At 50.3% G+C, this 20,754-nt stretch overlaps 2 protein-coding genes across 2 annotated transcripts; both read right to left on the reverse strand.

Annotated features, from left to right (window-relative positions):
* Positions 1 to 307: 307 nt before the first annotated feature.
* On the reverse strand, positions 308 to 13,064 carry Uqcrc1 (ubiquinol-cytochrome c reductase core protein 1). The gene is made up of 13 exons (XM_070017715.1): positions 12,970 to 13,064; positions 12,132 to 12,272; positions 8,917 to 9,003; positions 6,671 to 6,800; positions 6,269 to 6,467; positions 5,681 to 5,760; positions 2,718 to 2,833; positions 2,333 to 2,476; positions 2,042 to 2,202; positions 1,830 to 1,915; positions 1,297 to 1,385; positions 957 to 1,032; positions 308 to 502 (listed from the first exon to the last, which is right to left on the reverse strand). The coding sequence occupies exons 1-13, from the start codon at positions 13,036 to 13,038 to the stop codon at positions 438 to 440; spliced, it is 1,443 nt and encodes a 480-aa protein (XP_069873816.1). The 5' UTR covers positions 13,039 to 13,064; the 3' UTR covers positions 308 to 437.
* Positions 13,065 to 17,658: 4,594 nt separating this feature from the next.
* Positions 17,659 to 19,475, reverse strand: Tmem89 (transmembrane protein 89). Its single transcript, XM_070017450.1, has 2 exons — positions 19,156 to 19,475; positions 17,659 to 17,850 (listed from the first exon to the last, which is right to left on the reverse strand). The coding sequence occupies exons 1-2, from the start codon at positions 19,447 to 19,449 to the stop codon at positions 17,659 to 17,661; spliced, it is 486 nt and encodes a 161-aa protein (XP_069873551.1). The 5' UTR covers positions 19,450 to 19,475.
* Between the last annotated feature and the right edge of the window lie 1,279 nt (positions 19,476 to 20,754).

Below are 20,754 nucleotides of genomic sequence, written 5' to 3' on the forward strand. Positions count from 1 at the left end.
GGGGACCCCTACAAGAACACAGGCTCGGGTTCTAATTTCCAGGGATTCCCATATCCCACTCTTGAGACAGGCTGCTAAGGAACATCCCCCATGGAGTTGAGTGGAAACATCTGGGCTCAGTTCCTTGCAATCATCAAAGGCTTCCGGCCTCTCTGTGGCAGCCCCCACGCTTGCCCCTGGCTGAGGACACATCAGCCTGTGAGAAGCCAGAATGATCCAGGGGGGCATAAAACTGGGAAAGACGTCTTTGCTCCCCAACCTGCTGCCCGATGGATACCATGCTGATGCCAGAGGAAGGACACACAACTCTCAACAGAGGACTTTATTGGTGGTAACGGGCTAAGGGGGTTTGAGGAGCCGGAGTGGTGTTTGTGGTGGGGCGAGGGGGGGACACCATAAACCCTGGCCCCGCACTCTTGCCTGCACAGGCTTCCTGCCTAGAAGCGCAGCCAGAACATGCCACTGCGGATCCGGTTGTAGTCTGAGAGCTGCTCGATCGGGCCTGTGGGGAGAGGGTGGGGTGTCAGGGTGGGGTGCCTGGCCTGCACAGGGACACCTGGCCCTGTGCCACACCCAGCTCAGAACTGCTGCCCAGGGCAGCACAAGACAGGCTTTGAGTGAAAAGAGGAAGAGCACATTCCCCAAAGGGTACAGAGCCTGTCCCTTCATGCTCTGGCCTTGGGAGCCCCACCTCATGCCCAGGGTGCCCCGTTACCTGGCGGGTGGGGGGTGGGTGGTATTAGTGGAGGCAGCTTGGCAAGGAGTCAGGGAGCTGCTGGAACAGGTTTTCTGAGCAAGAACTCCCTGGCAGCCAGGCTACTGGGGGTGGGGTGGGGGTCCTGGGAGCCTCAACTTGCATCTCTCAGTGTAGACTGGGGGTGGGGAACAGAGCAGGAAGGGAAGGCCACAACCATGGCCTGCCTGAACAAAGGACAGAGACCTCCTGGAGTACCTACCCAACCCCGCCACGGCGGGACACTGGTCATAGAAGTACTTGGAGCAGATCTCCCGCACCATCTGGGCATCCACATCCTGTAGGGACAGTAGAGGGCTCGCTAAATGGCAGGTACCGGGCACCATTTCGGCTGACCGAGATCTCTCACATGTACCATGGAGCTGGCCCCCAACACAAGAGGGGAAATGTGGATGGCTCTCCCTGCTGTGGAGCTTTATGGGCCCCATCTATTCCCACAGCCCTTCAAGGCCCTCTGTCCCTGGGCAATGGCCTGGGACGACAGGGATGCCTATAGAAGCAGCTGCCCCCACACCCAGGTCTTCCGCAGGGCCCCGTGTTACCGCAATCCGGCTCTCCCACTCAATCAAGGGGATACGACGGCCATAGGTCAGAAGGCTGCGCCCGATGTCCTCACACACTGGAGTGGTACCTTCAGGGGTGGGAGAAGGTTTAAGAGGTCCATCCTGTTTAATCAGGGGCCCACAGTCACACAGCCTCTGGTGTCAGGTTGATGAGGACTTCTAGGAATTTGCTCTCACCCCAACTACAATGACAGCTTTTAGTTACTACGGTGACAAGCTGTTGACCTGAGCCACTCACTTCCACCTACACCTGAAGCTCCAAACCCAGTGGGAGGGAGTATGGCATGATCTTCAAGGCTCTCCTTTGTTGGTTTTGGTTTTCATTTTCTGCTGGTCTTTCAGGCTTGCCCTCAGGACCTGGGTGCTGTCCCTGAGGTTTTGTGCTCAAAGCTAGTGCTCTACCACTTGAGCCACAGTGCCACTTGGTCCTTTCCCACTTTGTTAGGAATGGTGGCCATACCAGATCGCTGCTGCCAGGACATATACTCTCCCTACAGGGCCACAGAGCTCACCATCCAGATGAGACACCAGGGCATTTCGGACGATGTTTTTGCCCCGCGTCACCTCGCTCTCTGTAGCACTGGTGCACAAACGCATCCTGAAGCAAGAATGAAAAGACAGCTGGTAAGTGGTGTTCATTCTGGGAGGTATGTGGTCTCTTGGCCTCCCATTACCCTGGGTCAAAGGCCCCTAACCCACCCCCTAGCATTGGGCTGGCACTCACCACTGGCCTTGCAAGAAGATCATCATATCATCGATAGTCATGCGGTCACAGACAAAGTGTGCACCCAGGAGCCCAGTTTCTTCATAGCAGATGTTGAAGGTCTGGAAACTCTGGCACAGCTTGTTGGTCACGGCAACTGCAGCCAGTGGGCTGGACAAGTGCTGCCAGGGACAAGGGTGGGGGGTCGGCCTCCCCTCTTGTCTGCAGCCCGTGTAATCCCACAGCTCCGGAGCCCCCAACCCAGCCCCTTCTCTTTGAAGCCGAGGCCCCAGGCCTGCTCTTGGCACTTACCTTGCCACCACCGTAAGTGCAGTCATAGTGACCAATGATAGCATTGGCCACTTGGAGAGTCACATTGTCTGGGCTGGCCCAGCCAGGTCCCTCCACTGCAATGGCCACATGGGCCAAAGGCAAGGCATCGTCACGGTGACGGATCTGAAACAGCAGAGGTCAAGGCTGAAGGACAGCTTGCATTTCCTGGGCGAACAGAAAGGACAGCTGGTGTGGGTGGAGCGTGCATGGGCATGTGCGCGCACCTGCTCGGTGAGCAGCCACCGCCATAGGAACCCATTGCCAACTCCTGAGGCATCTCTGGAGTCACAGAGAGAACCATGCCCTCAGCAGGTCTTCCCAGAGGTCTCCAGCCCCAAGTGCCACGCCCACCCATCAGGCATACCTCGCTCCCAGTAAAGCGGCACGGAATTAGACTGGGCACGGCATCCTTTTCGTACTTCCCCGAGACGCTGCTGAAGTGCTTTTGGGCCAGGTCTAGCAGCTGCCTGTGCTCTACCCCTGAGGAGACAAACAGTAGTTATGAGTGATCAGCCTGAGTCCAAATCACAACAGACAGGGCCGAGATCCTGCCTGGGTGGGAGACACCAGCAGCAAGATGATACATCAGGACAGGAAGAGGATCCTTCAGGAAGTTCTTGCTTCAAGGGCTAAAAAGTTTCCCTGGCTTCACACACAGAAGCAACACTCTCAACTTAAAATTGAAAAAAAGGGCTACCATGTGACCCAAGTGCAAATTTCCTTTCTAGAAGAAGCAAAACTGGCATGAGGCCACCTGGGTGCCTGTTGCTCAAGCTCACCTGCAATCTGCTGGCTCTGAAGGAGGTGGCAAGTTGGACAGCACCAAGAGCTGTTACAGTGGGGTCCTGACTAGCTCTGGGATCCCCAGAGACTGGGGTCACTGACAAGCCACACATGACAAACTCATGCCCTGAGGGCCCATGGCGGATTTCGCCTCAGCAAGTCAAGTGCCTTGACTGATAAGTACTGTCTCAGTGGACAACTTGCCCCAGTCCTGAAAGGACCCAATAGTCAGACATGTCAGGAGTTTATTAGGTTCCTGGCTCCAAAGATGCCACTCAAGTCCATTTTGGTAGGTTGTGGGCTTGAACTCAGGTCCTAGGCGTTGTCCCTGAGCTTTTGTGCTCAAGGCTAGTGGTCTACCACCTTGAGCCATAGCTCCATTTCCGTTTTTTAGGTGATTCATTGGAGCTAGGAAGTCTCATGGACTGACTTTCCTGCCCTGGGCTGGCTTCAAAACATGATCCTTGGACTGGCTTAGTGGTAGAGTGCTTACTAGCATGCATGAAGCCCTGGGTTTGATTCCTCAGCACCACAAACACAGAAAAAGTCGGAAGTAGCAATGAGGCTCAAGTAGTAGAGAGCTAGCCTTGAGCAAAATGCAGCTTAGGGACAGTGCCCTGGCCTTGAGTTCAAGCCTCAGGACTGGCAAAAAAAAAAAAAAAAGGAACATGATCCTCAGATCTCAGGTGTGAACCATCAGCACCCTGCTAAGGTTTTTTGCTTTTGTTGTTGTTGTTGTTGTTGGTCATGGGGCTTGAATCTGGGCCTGGGCACTGTCCCTGAGCTCTTCAACTCAATGCTAATGCTCAACCACTTGAGCCACAGTGCCACTTCTAGTTTTCTGGTGGTTTATTGGAGATAAGAGCCTCACAGACTTTCCTGCCCCAGCTGGCTTTGAACCTTGATCCTCAGATCTAGCCTTCTGAGTAGCTAGGATGACAGGTGTGAGCCACTGATGCCCAGCAGCTAAGATTTTTTGTTTCTTTTACCAGTCCCAGGACTTGAACTCACAGCCTGGGCACTGTCCCTGACTGAATTAAGCCACATTCCCAGCCTTTTTTTTTTTTTTTTTTTTAATTGTTCCCACACTCAAGTTCCCAGGGCCATAAATAAGGAATATCACTCATAGTCAGACTTGTATCAGAAAACCATTCTGAGTCCATCCACTTCTCTCCCTGGCTCCTGTCATCTCTCACGGGGTTTGAACTTTGGGCCTGGTCTCTGTCCTTGAACTCTTCAGCTCATTTCTAGTGCTCTACCACGTGAGCCACAGGGTTACTTCCGGTTTTGTGGTGGTTAATTGGAGATAAGCCTCATGGGCTTTCCCACACAGGCTGGTTTTGAACTACAATCCTCAGATCTCAGCCTCCTGAGTAGCTAGAATGGCAGGTATGAGTCACTGGCTTGCGGCTTCCTTTCATCTCCCTGGATACATGCCATACCTTCCCTAGTTGGCTGGCCTCTGCTCTGGCCTCAGCCCTAGCATAGAGCAAGCCTCAAAACATACAGCAATCCATGTCCCCCCACAAACACCAACCGTCCTTCACATGTTTCTGATGGGCCACAATATCCCTCACCCTCAATATAAGTCTACCTTTGGGTGCCCATTGAAGTCTCCTTTTTTTTTTTTTTGGTCAGTCCTGGGGCTTGAACTCAGGGCCTGGGCACTGTCCCTGATATTTTTCTGCTCAAGGACAGCACTCTGCCACTTGAGCCACAGAGCCACTTCCAGCTTTTTTCTTCTTTTTATGTGGTGCTAAGGAATCAAACCCAGGGCTTCATGCATGCTAGGCAAGCGCTCTACCACTAAGCCATATTTCCAGCCCACTCCTCTACTATTCTGTGTCTTCCTTTCAAGGCCCTCCCTGTCTATCATCAAGTGTGCATCATCTCACAACTCAGCCAATAGCAAGGCCGCAAGCTTGGAATGGGCCTAGGAGTTGATTACCTGCCCACAGACTGGGTATACTGGTTACCTAGGAGACTAAGAGAGGTCTGGGGAGGGGCTAGCAGCCCAACTGAGGCATACACTAGAAGGGGGTGTGCTCTCCTGTGTCCAGTCTCAGTGGTGGAGTGGCTGCAGAATAGAATCCAGCTCTCACAGTCTGCCACCTCCCCACTCTCTGCCTCCACTGAGAGCACACAAGGAAAGTCATTCCTCTCTAAGACTGGTCAAGAATAGGTTCTGTTTTTTTGTTGTGATTATAGTCAGTCATGGGGTTTGAAGTCAGGGCCTGGGTGCTGTCCCTGACCTTTTGCACTCAAGGCTAGCACTCTATCACTTTGAGCCAGTGTCACTTCCGGTTTTCTGGTGGTTCATTGGAAATAAAGTCTCATGGACTTTCCTGCCCAGGCTGGCTCTGAACCAAGATCCTCAGATCTCAACCTCCCAAGCAGCTAGGATTACAGGCATGAGCCACCAATCCCAGCTTCACAACAGATACTCTTGGAGTGAAAGACCTATTATCAGAACCAGGGGATCTTGGCTTCAAGGACCAAGGTGAGAGCTCACCTGTCTAGGGCTTCAACAAGCCTATCACTTACCTCCAGCTGCTGCCAGCACCATGCGAGGGGCCTTGTAATGACTGTTGAGGTAGTTAGTCAAGTCTACACGAGACAGTTTCCTGCAAGAGATGCAGCCATTGTTCACCATGGAAGCCAAGTCTGTGTGGTGTGCACATCTACATATGGATGGGCCTTTCAACTCCTCTCCCAACCCACAGCAAGTTGGCTGACAAAATGGGATCAGGAAGGAGCATGGCTTCTCTGAAGAACAGGTCCCTTCCCCCCGGTCTGCCATCCACTCTTCCAAAGACAAAGGGCAGCTTCACAACCTGTTCTGAGGAGGGTATGAGCTCTCCCAGCCCATTCACCACCAGAGAACAGGAAGCCACATGGGAGGGATACTGAGGGGGCTCTCTCCCTCAAACTGTCTGAACACGCAGGGAAAACATATCCTAAACAGAGCCTCAGATTTAAGTGAAGACCACACAGCCATTCAAAAGAAGGGCTTGTGGGAACCACATGGCCACATAGACATTGTCTCTAATTATATGAATTAGGACCAACAGCTGGCTAACTCAAAACATGGCCAGAAGGCATTATGGTTGCATGATCTGTGCTGGCTCTCACCTGACGTTCTCACTGGGGCCCTCCACAGCCTGGGCTAGAGGTGTGCCCTGGAACGCCGTGGCATGCAGGTAATCGAAGACCACGTCCCGCATCAATGTGTCATTCTCCTGCATCTCCCGCAGGATCACATCCCGTTCCTTCTCAATCTGAGAGTCTTCTAAGCTGCAGTTCTGCACAATATCAGCCAGAATCTCCACAGCTGGACACAAAGACATGTTTAGGGACCCAGTGGGGCCAGTGCAGATTCATGACAGCACCAACTCCCAGGTTCGGCATCTCTGGCTGCTGTGCTCTCTCTTCTGATTGACATGGGGCAGTGCTACAAGTCATGGGACATCTGGTTCTGTCCTCTGCTCCTCTAGACTCCTGCCCTACTGTGATCAATCCCTCTCCAGATGTTACCTTTTGGCAGGTCCTCAGACAGTGCTTTGATGTAGTAGGCTGTGTGCTCCCGAGTGGTGTAGGCATTCAGATGGGCCCCCATACTCTCTATCTCCTTCTCCAGGGCATTGCCAGGCCGATTCTTTGTTCCCTGGGTCCAGGCATCAACAAGACCAATCAGGAACAAATCAGGAGCCATCCATGAGCCCAGGAACCCTATCTTTACAGGCTAAAGACCCAGCAGGAGCAGCAGTGCACATGTACTTTCTTTAGTGCTATATTCACTGAGTAGTAAGCAGGTCTTGAGCTGACTGACGTCACAGTTTCTCCTAAAACTGGAGCCAGCCAGTCAGGAGAAAAGACATAGCCAGAACAAGGGCTACCTAATATTCAGAGCTTCTTCAACAGCCTGACTTGACTAGTACTCCCTATCACCTAACTGACAGCCATGGTCAGGTAAGACCACACCTTTTTTTTTTTTGTCTGTCCTGGGGCTTGAACTCAAAGCCTGGGCTCTGTTGCTCAAGGCTAGTGCTCTACCATCTGAGCCACAGCACCACTTCCAGCCTTTTCTGTTTATGTGTTGCTGAGGAATGGAACCCAGGGCTTCATGCATGCTAGGCAAGCACTCTTACCAATAGGCCACATTCCCAGCCCTCCCCCCACCTCACCACACACACCAGTTTTCAAGTGAGGAGATCAACTTCTGAACCATGCCATTCACATGACTCTGTGTGTATACTAGCTGTCACCTTCGGAGGTCTCATCCCTAGTCCCAGGTGTGTACAGGGGCAGAAGGGTAGTCTCAGGTTCTGTCTCATGACAGGCAAGCACACACAATACAACTGAGCATGCACCTGTGCTTCCAAGATTCCCTACTCTGACTCAGTATTCCTGACAATCATATACCCCCTTGTCCATTTTTTCTTCACCACTTTCAAAATTCATGGGCCTCATTGGATGCTGGGATCACAGGTTCATGCCTGTAATCCTAACTATTCAGGAGGCTGAGATCTGAGGAGTAAGGTTTGAAACTAGCTCAGACAGGAAATTCAGTGAGACTCTTCTATCTCCAATTAACCACAGAAAACAAGAATAGTTGTGGCTCAAAATGGTAGAGTGCTAACCTTGAGTGTAAAAAAAATCAAGGATAGCACCCAGGCCATGAGTTCAAGGCCCACAACCAACAATCACCATCTCTTTAATTAATGATCTCCAGGGGGCTGGGAATGAGGCTGTAGCTTAGTGGCAAGAGTGCTTGCCTAACATGTATGAAGTCCTAGGTTCGATCCTTTAGTACCACATACACAGAAAAAGCTGGAAGTGGTGCTATAGCTCAAGTGGTAGAGTGCTAGTCTTGAGCAAAAGTTCAGGGACAGTGCCCAGGCCCTGAGTTCAAGCCCCATGACTAGCTAAATAAATAAAGAATAAATGAATCTCTAGGTATTCCACATCCTATGACCCCAAGTTTTTTTTTGTTGTTTTTTTTTGGCCAGTCCTGGGGCTTGAACCCAGGGCTTGGGTGCTATCTCTGAGCTTTTTTTTTTGCTCAAGACTAGAACTCTACCACTTGAGCCACAGTGCCACTTCTGGCTTTTTCTGTTTATGTGGTACTAAGAAATTGAACCCAGGACTTTATGCATGTTAGCAAGCACTCTACCACTAAGCCACATTCCCAGCCTTATGCTCATAAGTTTATTATCATGTGTTTGCCCATAAGGCAAATTCTTTAAGTCTACATGTAGTCATGTACAAACCACAGGCCTCCTCTACGTGGCAAAAAGTGCCTGTAGCATCTTGGGTTTTCTCAGCTCTTCAGGCTTCATAGAGAGGCTCAACATAAAAGTACATTACTCAGAGGAAGCTTAAGTCCATATGGTTCCTTCCAGAAAGACCAGCCAGCTCACTCCCCCAACTGAGGTCCACAATCAGGAGGTAAATTGTCTCTGACCTCCATCCTCAAAACAGGAAGCACTAGGTGGGCACCAGTGGTTCATGCCTATAATCCTAGCTATTCAGGAGGCTGAGATCTGAGGATGGCAGTTCAAAGCCAGCCCAGGCAGGAAGGTCTGTGAGACTCTTATCTCCAATAAACCACCAGAAAAACTAGAAGTGGTGCTGTGGCTCAAGTGGTAGAGTGTTAGCCTTGAGTTGAAGAGCTGAGGCACAGCGCCCAGGCCCAGAGTTCAAGCTCCACAACTGAACAAAAACAAAACAAAAGAACAAGAAGTGCTAAGCCCAGAGAAGACAAACTTTACAAGTCTCACCTTGAATGCCAGATGTTCCACAAAGTAGCCTGCCCCATTGTTCTTCTGGTTCTCATAGCGGCTGCCAGCGTTAATCCACACTCCCACCTGGACAAGCAGCCACCAACAAAGGTAACAAACAAATCACCCTTAGCCCCCACTCATAAGCCAGCCTGAGTAAGCTCAACACAATCCCCACAGAGGATCTCATGGGTCCCAAGGTAGAGGCAAGTGTGCCAGTAGAGTTCCTATGGTTGGAGGAATAGAAGGGTCAACCAAATGACTAGTCACACTGGTCCTTCCCACCCTATTTCCTGACTAGTTATCAAGAGTATCCAAGGATATTTTAAATTGTGGCCATTTACCTGGTGCTATCACAATAAAGAAATTAAGTCTCTTTTCAATACTTGTCCTAGGCACAAAGTCTACTGTTTCCCACAATAATTTGTTTTCTCCATTCAAAAAATTATAACCCCCAAGCCGGGCGCTGGTGGCTCACGCCTGTAATCCTAGCTACTCAGGAGGCTGAGATCTGAGGATCGCGGTTCAAAGCCAGCCCGGGCAGGAGAGACCGTGAGACTCCTATCTCCAATAAACCACCAGAAAACCGGTAGTGGTGCTGTAGCTCAAGTGGTAGAGCGCTCTCGCCTTGAGCTGAAGAGCTGAGGGACAGCGCCCAGGCCCAGAGTTCAAGCCCCACGACCGACAAAAAAAAAAAAAAAAAAAAAAAAATTATAACCCCCAAACCTGTTATCCTATCTACTCAGGAGCTGAGATGTGAGGATTGCAGTTTGAAGCCAGCCTAGACAATGAGACTCGAGTTCAAGACCCAATACCAACACACACCCAACACACACACACACACACACACACACACACACACACACACACACACACACACACACACACACACACACACACACACACACACAAAATTTGGAAAAAAAATTTTTTTTAAACTGTATAGAAGCTTGGCATGGTAACGTATACCTGTAATCCCAGTACTTGGGAGGCAAAGACAAAAGGAGTAAGTTTGAGGCCAGCCTTGATCCTGTCTCAAAAAAACAATTTGAGGCTGCAAACATAGCTAAGTGGTACAGTGCTTCCTTAGCATGATGCATGAGGCCCTGGGTTCAATTCCTCAGTGCCACATAAACAAAATAATAACAATAATGATAATTTAAAAAAAAATCAAGTGATGGTGGCTCACATCTGTAATCCTATGTATTAGAGGAAGCTGAGACCTGAGGATCTCACTTCAAAGCTACAGTGGGCAGAAAATCCTGAGACTATCCAAATAAACAACAAAAAAGCTTAGTGGGGCACCAGTAGTTGAAGCTGTATAGCTACTCAGGAGTTCAAACCCCAGTGCCATCAGAAAAAGAGAGGAAGGAAGGAAGGAAAGAGGAAGGAAGGAAGGAAGGAAGGAAGGGAGAGAGGGAGGAAACGAGGGAAAGAAGGAAGGAAATTAAGAAAGCAAGCAAACAAACTAGCTAGTTTCTGGTTTAAGTTACTATTCTACTGGTATGTATTTTTTTTTACCATATTAAGTAACCTTCCAGTAACTTGTGTGTGTGCATGTGTGTGCACGTGCCTGTGTCTGTCTGTCACTGGGGTCTGAACTCAGAGCCTCACAGTTGGAAGGCAGGGGCTATACCACCTACCTGGCTTTTTTTTTTTTTTTTTTTTTTTGGTGCTGGTACTGGGGCTTAAACCCAGAGCTTGGGCATTGTCCCTGAGCTTTTTGGGTTCTACCGCTGATCCACAGCTCCACTTTCAGCCTTTTGGTGATTAACTAGAGATAAAGAGTCTCAAATTTATCTTCTGGAGCTGGCTTCGAACCTCAGTCCTCATATCTCAACCTCCTATGGCATTAGCCATGTGCTATCAATTTTAGGTTTCTGTCTTTACTGTAAGACAGAAACATGAACACATCTCTCTTAACAAATGAACAAAAAGCTGGACAAAACTTGACCTGCCACGCCCCCTTCACTCCGCTTCCATAGCCACCATGACTACTAATTATAGTGAGGGCTGCCTTATGAAGTTAAAAGCAGGGTTGTGAGGATCGCCAGTGGCGCACTCCTGAGAATTGTGGTTTGAGCCAGTAGGAAAGTGAAGTTCTTATCTCTAATTAACAACAAAAAACCAGAAGTGGGGCTATGGCTCAAGTGGTAAAGTGCTAGCCTGGTAATTCACTTTTATAACAATAAAACTGTTTAATAAAAAAAATTAATACATTTAAGAAAAATGAGGGGCTAGGCACTGGTGGCTCATGCTTATAATCCTAGCTACACAGGAGGATGAGATCTGAGGATCACAGGTCAAAGCCAGCCCAGGCAGGAAAGTCCATGAGATTCTTATCTCCAATAAACCACCAGAAAACTGGAAGTGGTGCTGTGGCTCAAGTGGTAGAGCTCTAGCCTTGAGGTGAAGAGCTGAGGGACAGAACCCAGGCCCAGAGTTCAGGCCACATGACAGACAAAAAATAAAAATAAAAATGAAAAATGAAAGCGAGCTGTGGCTCAAAGTGGTAGAGCACTAACCTTAAGAGGAAAATAAGAAAAAAAAAAAAAAAAAGCTCAGGGACAGTGCTAAGGCCTTGAGTTCAAAGCCCATGAATGACAATAAAATAAACAAAAAGGAAGAGGTGCTGTGGCTCAAAGTGGTTAGAGCACTAACGTTGAGCACAAAAGCTTGGGGACAGCACCCAGGTCCTGAGCTCAAGCCCCACAACTGACCAAAAATAAATAAATAAAATGGAAAAAAAAAAAAACAAACTAAAAACTCCAGACAGTACCTGGACCCTGAGTCCAAGTTCCAGGACTAGCACCCCCTACAACCGGCCCCCTTCCCCCCCCACACACACACACCATACAATAAAAAAAAAGGGGGACTGGAAAGGTGGCTCAGCGGTAGAGCGCTTGCTTTGCATGCTCGAGGCCCTGGGTTTGATTCCTCAGCACCCACATAAGCAAAAAGACAAAGCCGGAAGTGGCGCTGTGGCTCAAGTGGTACAGCACTAGCCTTGAGCTGAAGAGCTGAGGGACAGCGCCCAGGCCCAGAGTTCAGGCCTCACAACCGGACCCCCCCCCCAAAAAAAAGGTAGGGCTGTGGGGATAGGGATGGGGACCAATCCGGAAGTGAATGACCCAGACTTGGAACCCAAGGTCACAGACACACAGACACAGACAGACAGACACCTCTCCCCGCCACGGACCCTGGTGCCCGCTCACCGTGCAGGTCGGCTGGGAGGACTGCTCCGAGGCCACGCGCAGCCCGTTGCCCAGCACGCTGACCTGCGTCTCGGGCACGTTCTGCAGGGCCTGGGCGAAGGTGGCCGTGTGGCGCAGGGCGGGCGTCCTCAGCAAGGCCGGCTGCGGGGGCAGAGCGACCACAGGAGGGGGGACTCACCTGACCAGCCTCCCCGAGCAAGTGGGGACACCCCCCAGCCCAAAGCCCTCCCCGCCCCCCCACACCCCGCCCCCCCACGCCCCCACCCTGCCCCCCCCCCACCCCACCCGCCCAGCCCGCCCCTCCACCCTGCACCCCCCACACCCTGTCCCCCCCACCCCGCCCGCCCAGCCCGCCCCCCCACCCCGCCCCCCCACACCCCCACCCCACCCCCCGGCCCGAAGCCCTCCCCGGCCCCCCATACCCCGCTCCCCCACCCCCCCACCCCGCCCGCCCACCCTGCCCCCACACACACCCCGTCCCCCCCACCCCGCCCGCCCCCCCACCCCGCCCCCCCACGCCCCCACCCTGCCCCCCCACCCTGCACCCCCCACACCCCGCCCCCCCCGCCCGCCCAGCCCGCCCCCCCACCCTGCCCCCCACACCCCGTCCCCCCCACCCCGCCCACCCAGCCCGCCCCCCCACACCCCGCCCGCCTAGCCCGCCCCCCCACACCCCGCCCGCCCAGCCCGGCCCTCAGCGGCGTGACCTTCCCCCGACCCTTGACCCCGCGCGCGCGCCTCCGGCCACAACTCGCCACCGCGAACGACTCGTCCCTCGTCCGTGGTCGCCCTAAGCCCCGAACCCTGAGCCCAAGGAGAGTACTCCTCGCCGTCTCACCGAACGGCGGGTGCGCAGTAACGCTTGGGCCCCGGCGCCTGCCGCCCGGCAAACCGCAGACGCAGCCATCTTGCAGCTTCCGTCAAACGTGACGCCGTGCGTCGCGCATGCGCGGAAGGGCGGCGGTGGGAGCCTGAGGCGCAGGCGCAGCACGGACAGCGTGGCGCTCGGTCTCCCCCTAGCGAGAGCGAGGAGGATATACACCTTTACAGTCTGTCTGCAAAGGTGTCTGTCTGTCAAGTCCATCTGATGGCAGGCGGACCAGCGCGCCCCAGAGCCCGCTTCTGTGAGACTCTTATCTCTAATAAACTACTGAGAAAAAGCCAGAAGTGGCATTGTGGCTTAAGTGGTGAAGTGCTAGCCTTGAGCACAGAGAGGCTCAGGGACAGAACCCAATTCTAGGACTGCCCCCCCCAAATAAATGGGATAAAAATAAAAATAAAATAAAAATAAAATGGGATAAAAATAAATGGGATAAATGGGATGTTTAGTGTGTGTTAATATCTTTGTGGGGCCTGTTGATAGTTGCTCACATCTGCAATTCTTCTACTCACGAGTCTGAGACCTGGAAGATTAAAGGTTTGAAGGTGGCTGGGGCAGAAAAATCTACCAAACTCCATCTTCACTTTACAGAACAGTTGAGCCGTTGATATAGAAATCGCTTACAGCCGGGCACCAAGGCCTCACACCTGTCATCCTAGTTACTAAGGAGGGTGAGAGCTGAGGATCGTGGTTCAAAGCCAGCCCGGGCAGAAAAGTCTGTGAGACTCTGATCTCCAATGAACCACCCGAAAACCAGAAGTGGCACTGCGGCTCAAGTGATAGTACACTAGCTTTGAGCTGAAGAGCTGAGGGGCAGCGCCCAGGTCCCAGAGTTCAAGCCCAGCAACCGACAAAAATAAATAAAAAAACAAATCTCTTATACAAGCCCACAAACATATATGTTTCCCATATTAATACTTCATATTATCTCAATTTATCTGTTACATTTTTTTTGTCAGTACAATATTTGAACTCAGAATCTTGCCTTTCCCATTTGAACTACACTTCCAGCTTTTTTTTTTTTTCTTGAGTTTATTCTTCAGATAGGCTCTCAAACTTGGGACACAGTCCTTGTAACTCCATCTTCCCAGTAGCTGAAATTATCGGTGTGTACTACCACACCCAGCCACTTGTTACAATCAATGGACTTTTATCTGACCATTATTAACTAAAGTCCATCATGTTTGTTCAGGCTTACACAACTTTTTCTTTTCCTTACAATCCTTTTTACATTTTAGGGTCCCATTCAGGAAACCACATTACATTTGTTTTTTGTTTTAGTGGGCCAGTCCTGAGATTTGAACTCTGGGCCTGGGTGCTGTCCTGAGCTTTTGAGCTGAAAGCTAACATTCTATCACTTGAATCACAGCTCCATTTCTGGCTTTTTGGTGGTCAATTGGAGATCAGAGTCTCATGGACTTTTCCTGCCTGGGCTGGCTTTGAACCATGGTCCTCAGATCTCAGCCTCCAGAGTAGCTAGGATTATAAGTATGAGCCATGAGTGCACACATGGTACTTGTCTGTGTTCTTAGGCTCTTCTTGTTTGTTACACATGTGTATATGTGTGTGTATGCTTTGAACAATAATTTAACATTATACAAGAATAAATATTGCATCTATTTGGAACTGGATTGATCACACACATTGAACAAAAGAGTGAAAATGTTCAATATCTTGAGTGACTGGTATATGGAAAATCATAGAAGTGATTGGAAATTACCAGAAATGGGAAGACAGCCCATACCTAGATCCTAATGGGGAAACAAATGTCACCTACTAGACAGATGAGCCGGGCACCAGTGTCTCACACCTGACATCTTAGCTACTCAGGAGGCTAAGAGATGAGGATTATGGTTCAAAGCCAGGCCCAGCAGGAAAGTCTGTGAGACCATCTCTGATTAAGTACCAAAAAAACCGGAAGTAGAGCTGTGATTCAAGTGGTAGAGCACTAGCCTTGAGCAGAAAAGTTCAGGGACAGCGCCCAGGTACTGAGGTTAAGCCCCAAGACTGGTGTACACACACACACACACACACACACACACACACACACACACACACACACACACACACACACACACACACACACACACACACACACACACACACACACACACGTCCAAAGAAGAAGAGCATTCAAGAAGTGAAATATCTGGCACTTGATCATGAAAAATGGACTGCCATTAGCTGTGGAATTTATGGAAGGCTAAGTAACCTTCCTTCCTTCCTTTCTTCCTTCATTTCCTTCTTCCCTTCATTTCCTTCCTTCCTTCTTTATTTTTTTGTCAATCCTACGGCTGGAACTCAGGGCCCGGGCACTCTCCCTGAGCTTCTTTTGTTCAAGGCTAGCACTCTACTCCTTGAGCCACAACACGATTCCAGCCTTTTCTGTGTATATGATACTGAGGAATCAAACTCAGGGCTTCATGCATGCTAAGCAAGCACTCTACCACTGAGCCACATTCCCAGCCCCTAGGTAACCTCTCTGTATTGTCTTTTTAGTTCCAATATTTGCCATCACAGGGCGATGAGGAATTAAGCCACATAATGCAGACATTCACTGCATAGTGATTTTTTTCAGTCTATAACAGAGGAATATATGGCGGTGGTCCCATAAAATTCAGTTGCTTACCAATAGCATAGCTGGTTTCATTAAATTTTCCATTACCCAAGCAGTGATGACAATCAATACTCCATGACACAGTTCAAAGATTGCATTGTCCTTAAGGTAAATGTGACTTTATGAATGGAGCCTGGCATATAGTATCAGCCATCATAAAATTATTAGTGTTATCATTATTATTAGTATTATTAGTCAGTCCTGGAGCTTGAACTCAGGGTCTGGGCACTGTCCATAAGCTTTTTTGCTCAAGGCTGGCACTCTACCACTTTGAGTCACAGCTCCACTTCCAATTTTCTGCTGGCTCACTGGAGATAAGAGTCTCACAGACTTTCCTGCTTGGGCTGGCTTTGAACCCAGATCCTCAGATCTCAGTCTCTTGAGTAGCTAGGATTACAGGCGTGAGCCACCAGTGCCTGGCTTGTTTGATATTTATATCATACATTCACCTGTGTTTTCTCCTACATTTTTTTCTTCTTTTCAAAAATATACTAAGGGGCTGGGAAGGTGGCTCAGTGGTAGAGCATGTGCCTCGCATGCATGAGGCTCTGGGTTCAATTCCTCAGCACCACATAAGCAGAAAAAGCTGGAAGTGGTGCTGTGGCTCAAGTGGTAGAGCACTAGCCTTGAGCTGAAGAGCTGAGGGACAGTACCCAGGCCCAGAGTTCAGGCCCCTGGACCCTCCCCCAAAAAAAAAAGACTAGCACTCTACCACTTGAGCCACTTCTGGCTATTTCCATTTATGTAGTACTGAGGAATTGAACCCTGGGCTTCATGCATGCTGGGCAAGCACTCTCCCACTAAGCCACATTTCCAGCCCCTGTCTTCAAGGTTTACCCTTATTGTAGCATTTAGCAGAAATTCCATATTGCACTGAGCACCAGGGGCTCATGGCTATCATCCTAGCTATTCAGGCGGCTGAGATCTGAGGATTGTAGTTCAAATCTAGCCCAGGCAGGAAAGTCCATGAGACTCTCTTTTTTTGGGGGTCGGTCGTGGGGCCTGAACTCTGGGCCTGGACACTGTCCCTCAGCTCTTCAGCTCAAAGCTAGTGTTCTACCACTTGAGCTACAGTGTCACTTTCCAGTGGTTTATCTCCACTAGAGATAAGAGTCTGGCTTTGAACTGTGATCCTCAGATCTCAGCCTTCTGAATAGCAAGGGTAACATGCATGAGCCACAGCACCCAGCACTGGGACGTGTTTGTTTGTTTTGCCAGTCCTGTGGCTTGAACTCAGGGCCTGGGCATGGTCCCTGAGCTTCTTTTGCAGAAGGTTAGCGCTCTATCACTTGAGTCACAGAGCCACTTCCGGCTTTTTCTGAGTATGTAATATTGAGGAATCGAACCCAGGGCTTCATGCATGCTAGGCAAGCACTCTACCACTAGGCCACCTTCCTAGCAGGTGCTTAGTTACGGTTCAGGCTGTGTTTGTGGATGGTCCTTGGAGGAAGAGGAGGTAGATTGGTGTGGCTGATGTACAGCTTGTGTTTTCCCCAGGGCCTATCTGATTACACCCATCCTGGCCTCTGTCCTTGAAGGAATTCTGGGCTCACCTCACCTTCAGTGAATTGGCAACATCCCTGTCTAACATCACAGCCTTGTACAGGTATCACCAACATCATGACAGTGGAGTTACCCAGATGTTCTACCTACAGCATAGATGTGGCCTCTTAGAGAGGGAACAGAAGCCACCAAATCTAGATAAGGACCCAGAGGGATAATGGACACATAGCTATGGGCCATCCTCAGCTTGGCTAGCCATGAAAAAGAGGCATGCTGGGTGCTGGTGGCTCAGGCCTGTCATCCTAGCTACTCAGGAGGCTGAGATCTAAGGATTGTGATCCAAAGCCAGCCCGAGCAGGAAAGTGTATGAGACTCTTATCTCCAATAAACCACCAGAAAACCGGAAGTGGCTCTGTGGCTCAAGTGGTAGAGTGCTCACCTTGAGCTGAAGAGCTGAGGGACAGCACCCAGGCCCAGAGTTCAAGCCCCACGACTGACAAAAAAAAAAAAATAGAGGCACATGTTGGTCACCCACACTGGGTGGGATTCCCCTTTATTTGAATTTGCTGCTTGGTGGCTAGGCACTGCAGGTGACTCTCGATATGAATCAGTAGAGCATCCAACATATGAAGGACCCCTAGGAGGAGGGTGCGGTCTGAGACGGTGGCCCGCCGTTTCCAGGGACAACTGGGGTTGGGGGTCACTTGTGACTGTTGAGACTAGGAGCAAAAGACAGGAGGGAGGGGGAGGGGGAGGAAGGCAAATGTCAGCAATAGGATTCTGGAAAAGACCTAGGATGATGGGGGTAGAGTGGATTAAAGGGGATGGATCGGGAGGGAGACTTAGGAGGATAGACCGATGGTGGGGGTGGGGGGGAGTGTGTGCCATGAAATTAGGTGGGCATGGGACCCATGGATGGCTAGGGGAGGGATGGGTTGGATGGGGAGTAGTACTAGAGGAGAATAAATGAGCCAGATGCTTGTGGCTCATGACTGTCATCCTAGCTACTCAAGAGATTGAGATCTGAGGATTAGGGTTCAAACTCAGCCCAGGCAGGAAGGTCTGTGGGACTCTTATCTCTGATTAACTGGCAGAAAACCGGGTGGGTGCTTGCCTAGCATGCATGAAGCCCTGGATTCAATTCCTCAGTATCACACACAGAGAAAAAGCCAGAAGCGGTGCCGTGGCTCAGGTGTTAGAGGGTTAACCTTGAGCAAAAGAAGCTCAGGGACAGTGTCCAGGCCCTGAGTTCAAGCCCCAGGACTGGCAAAAAAAGAAAGAAAGAAAGGAAAGAAGAAAGAAAGAAAGGAAGGAAGAAAGAAAGAAAGAAAGAAAGAAAGAAAGAAAGAAAGAAAGAAAGAAAAAAAGAAAGAAAGAAAGGAAGAAAGAAAGGAAGGAAGGAAGGAAGGAAGGAAGGAAGGAAGAAAGGAAAGGAAGAAAGGAAAGGAAGGAAGGAAGGAAGGAAGGAAAGAAGGAAGGAAGGAAGGAAGAAAGGAAGGAAGGAAGGAAGGGAGAAGAGAAAAGAAAAAAGAAAACCAGCAGTGGAGCTATGGCTCAAAGTGGTAGAGCACTAGCCTTGAGCAAAAATGTTCAGGGACAAGCCGGGTGCCAATGGCTCACACCTGTCATCCTAGCTACTCAGGAGGCTGAGATCTGAGGATCGCAGCTCAAAGCCAGCCCGGGCAGGAAAGCCCATGAGACTCTTATTTCCAATGGACCACCAGAAAACCGGAAGTGGTGCTGTGGCTCAAGTGGTAGAGCGCTTGCCTTGAGCTGTAAGAGCTGGGGGACAGCGCCCAGGCCTAGAGTTTAAGCCCCATGACTTACCCCCCCCAAAAAAAAAGGAGGGAAGAAGGGAGACAAATAAGCCAGGCAGCTGATCCATTCCTAGGGAATGGTCAGGACATGTGGACAGATGCAAGAAAGGAGATGGGGGGGGGGTGAGTGAGGTCTGGCAGGAAGGCTGGTGGGAGAGGAATGGGTGGAGGATACGGGTCTTCTGGGCATGAGTGGAAGCAGCTCACCTGATTTGTAGTGAGCTGGGGAGATCGCTTCCGTTGCATCATCACACGACTGATCACCAGCATCATGGTGGTAGTGATCGTGACCCCAGCCACAGGGTAGATGCGGTTCCCTCCCAGGCCCATCCAATAGCCAGGACAACCCAGACCACCTCTACAACCATCCAGCCTCTCCGGTTGGCATCCCCAGGGCTGTAAGTCTAGCCCCACCTGATACCAGACGGGGCGTGACCAGGCATGGGTTGGGGCAGACATTGCTAGTAAGAGCAGCGGCAGTAAGAACTGAACACTCAGCATAGCTGCGGCCACTGTCAAGAGGCCGGAACCTGGTTGCCTGGCAACCGGCAAACACCCCTCCCCCAAGGGCAGGGTCAGCTCTGAGGTACCAAGTTCCAGCTGGGCCCATGGCCCTTTTTATTTATTTACTTATTTATTTTTTCGGTCAGTAGTGGGGCTTGAACTCAGGGCCTGAGTGCTGGCCCTGAGCTCTTTTTGCTCAAGGCTAGTGCTCTAGCACTTTGAGCCACAGGGCCACGTCCAGTTTTCTAGTGGTTTATTGGAGATAAGAGTCTCACGGACTCTCCTGCCCAGGCTGGCTTTGAACCAGATCTCAACCACCTGAGTAGCTAAGATTACAGGTGTGAACCACCGGCACCTGGCAATTAATTAATTTTTTGATGAAGCAGCCTGGCCAGAAAAATCAGAGGTGGTAGGGTAACTGGGTGGGGGTGGGTACCACTCTTCCAAAAGACTCTTCCTGGAGTCTTTTCTCTTTTTCTTTTTTCTTTGGTTAGTCATGGGGCTTGAACTCAGGACCTGGGCACTGCCCCTGAGCTCTTTTTGCTCAACACTAGTGCTCTACCACTTTGAACCACAGTGCTACTTCTGGTTTCCTGGTTGTTCGTTGCAGTTGGAGAGTCTCAAAGACTTTCCTGCCCTGGTTGGCTTTGAACCATGATCCTAAGATCTCAGTCTCGTGAGTAGCTAGGAAAACAGGTGTGAGCCATTAGCATTTGGCTTTGAAGGAGTCTCTTACCTCCTTCTGTATCTCCACCCTCAACTATCACCCCTCTAAAAATCTAAAACACCCTCCACAATCTCTAATGTTCACTGTTTCCTATCCTGCAATTAGGGGTCTCGTGTCTCAGATGAAGGAGCCATTACCCATACAGGAAAGATGAGGGAAGAAGAAAGAAAGAAAGGAAAGAAAGAAAGAAAGAAAGAAAGAAAGAAAGAAAGAAAGAAAGAAAGGAGAGAAAGAAAGAGAGAGAAAGAAAGAGAGAGAAAGGAAGGAAGGAAGGAAGAGAGAGAAAGGAAGGAAGGAAGGAAGGAAGGAAGGAAGGAAGGAAGGAAGGAAGGAAGGAAGGAAAGAAAAAGGCTTCCTTCCTTGACTTCCTGAAGAATCCATCAGGCTTGTGATTTTTGGCATGTTTTACTTCTTAGAAAGTCACCTTTTAGTGCAGGGTTCTGGTGGCTCACACCTGTCATCCTAGCTACTCAAAAGGCTGAGATAGGAGGATCAGGATTCAAAGCCAGCCAGGGAGAAAAAATGTCCATGAGACTCTTTTCTCCAGTGAACCACCAGAAAACCAGAAGTGGCAC

Source organism: Dipodomys merriami, unplaced genomic scaffold, assembly GCF_024711535.1.
Source record: "Dipodomys merriami isolate MVZ:Mamm:240054 unplaced genomic scaffold, mDipMer1.0.p SCAF_125, whole genome shotgun sequence".
Classification (NCBI taxonomy): Eukaryota; Metazoa; Chordata; class Mammalia; order Rodentia; family Heteromyidae; genus Dipodomys; species Dipodomys merriami.

Excerpts from the sequence above, each read along its gene's own strand:
- Uqcrc1 (XM_070017715.1), bottom strand. The coding sequence starts at position 13,038 with ATGGCTGCGTCTGCGGTTTGCCGGGCGGCAGGCGCCGGGGCCCAAGCG. Across the intron at positions 6,801-8,916 it reads TGGAACATCTGGCATTCAAG|GGAACAAAGAATCGGCCTGG; the intron begins GTGAGACTTGTA and ends GCCTGGACCCAG. Across the intron at positions 1,916-2,041 it reads ATCTTCTTGCAAGGCCAGTG|GATGCGTTTGTGCACCAGTG; the intron begins GTGAGTGCCAGC and ends TTCTTGCTTCAG.
- Tmem89 (XM_070017450.1), bottom strand. The coding sequence starts at position 19,449 with ATGCTGAGTGTTCAGTTCTTACTGCCGCTGCTCTTACTAGCAATGTCT. Across the intron at positions 17,851-19,155 it reads CCCAGCTCACTACAAATCAG|TCTCAACAGTCACAAGTGAC; the intron begins GTGAGCTGCTTC and ends TTTTGCTCCTAG.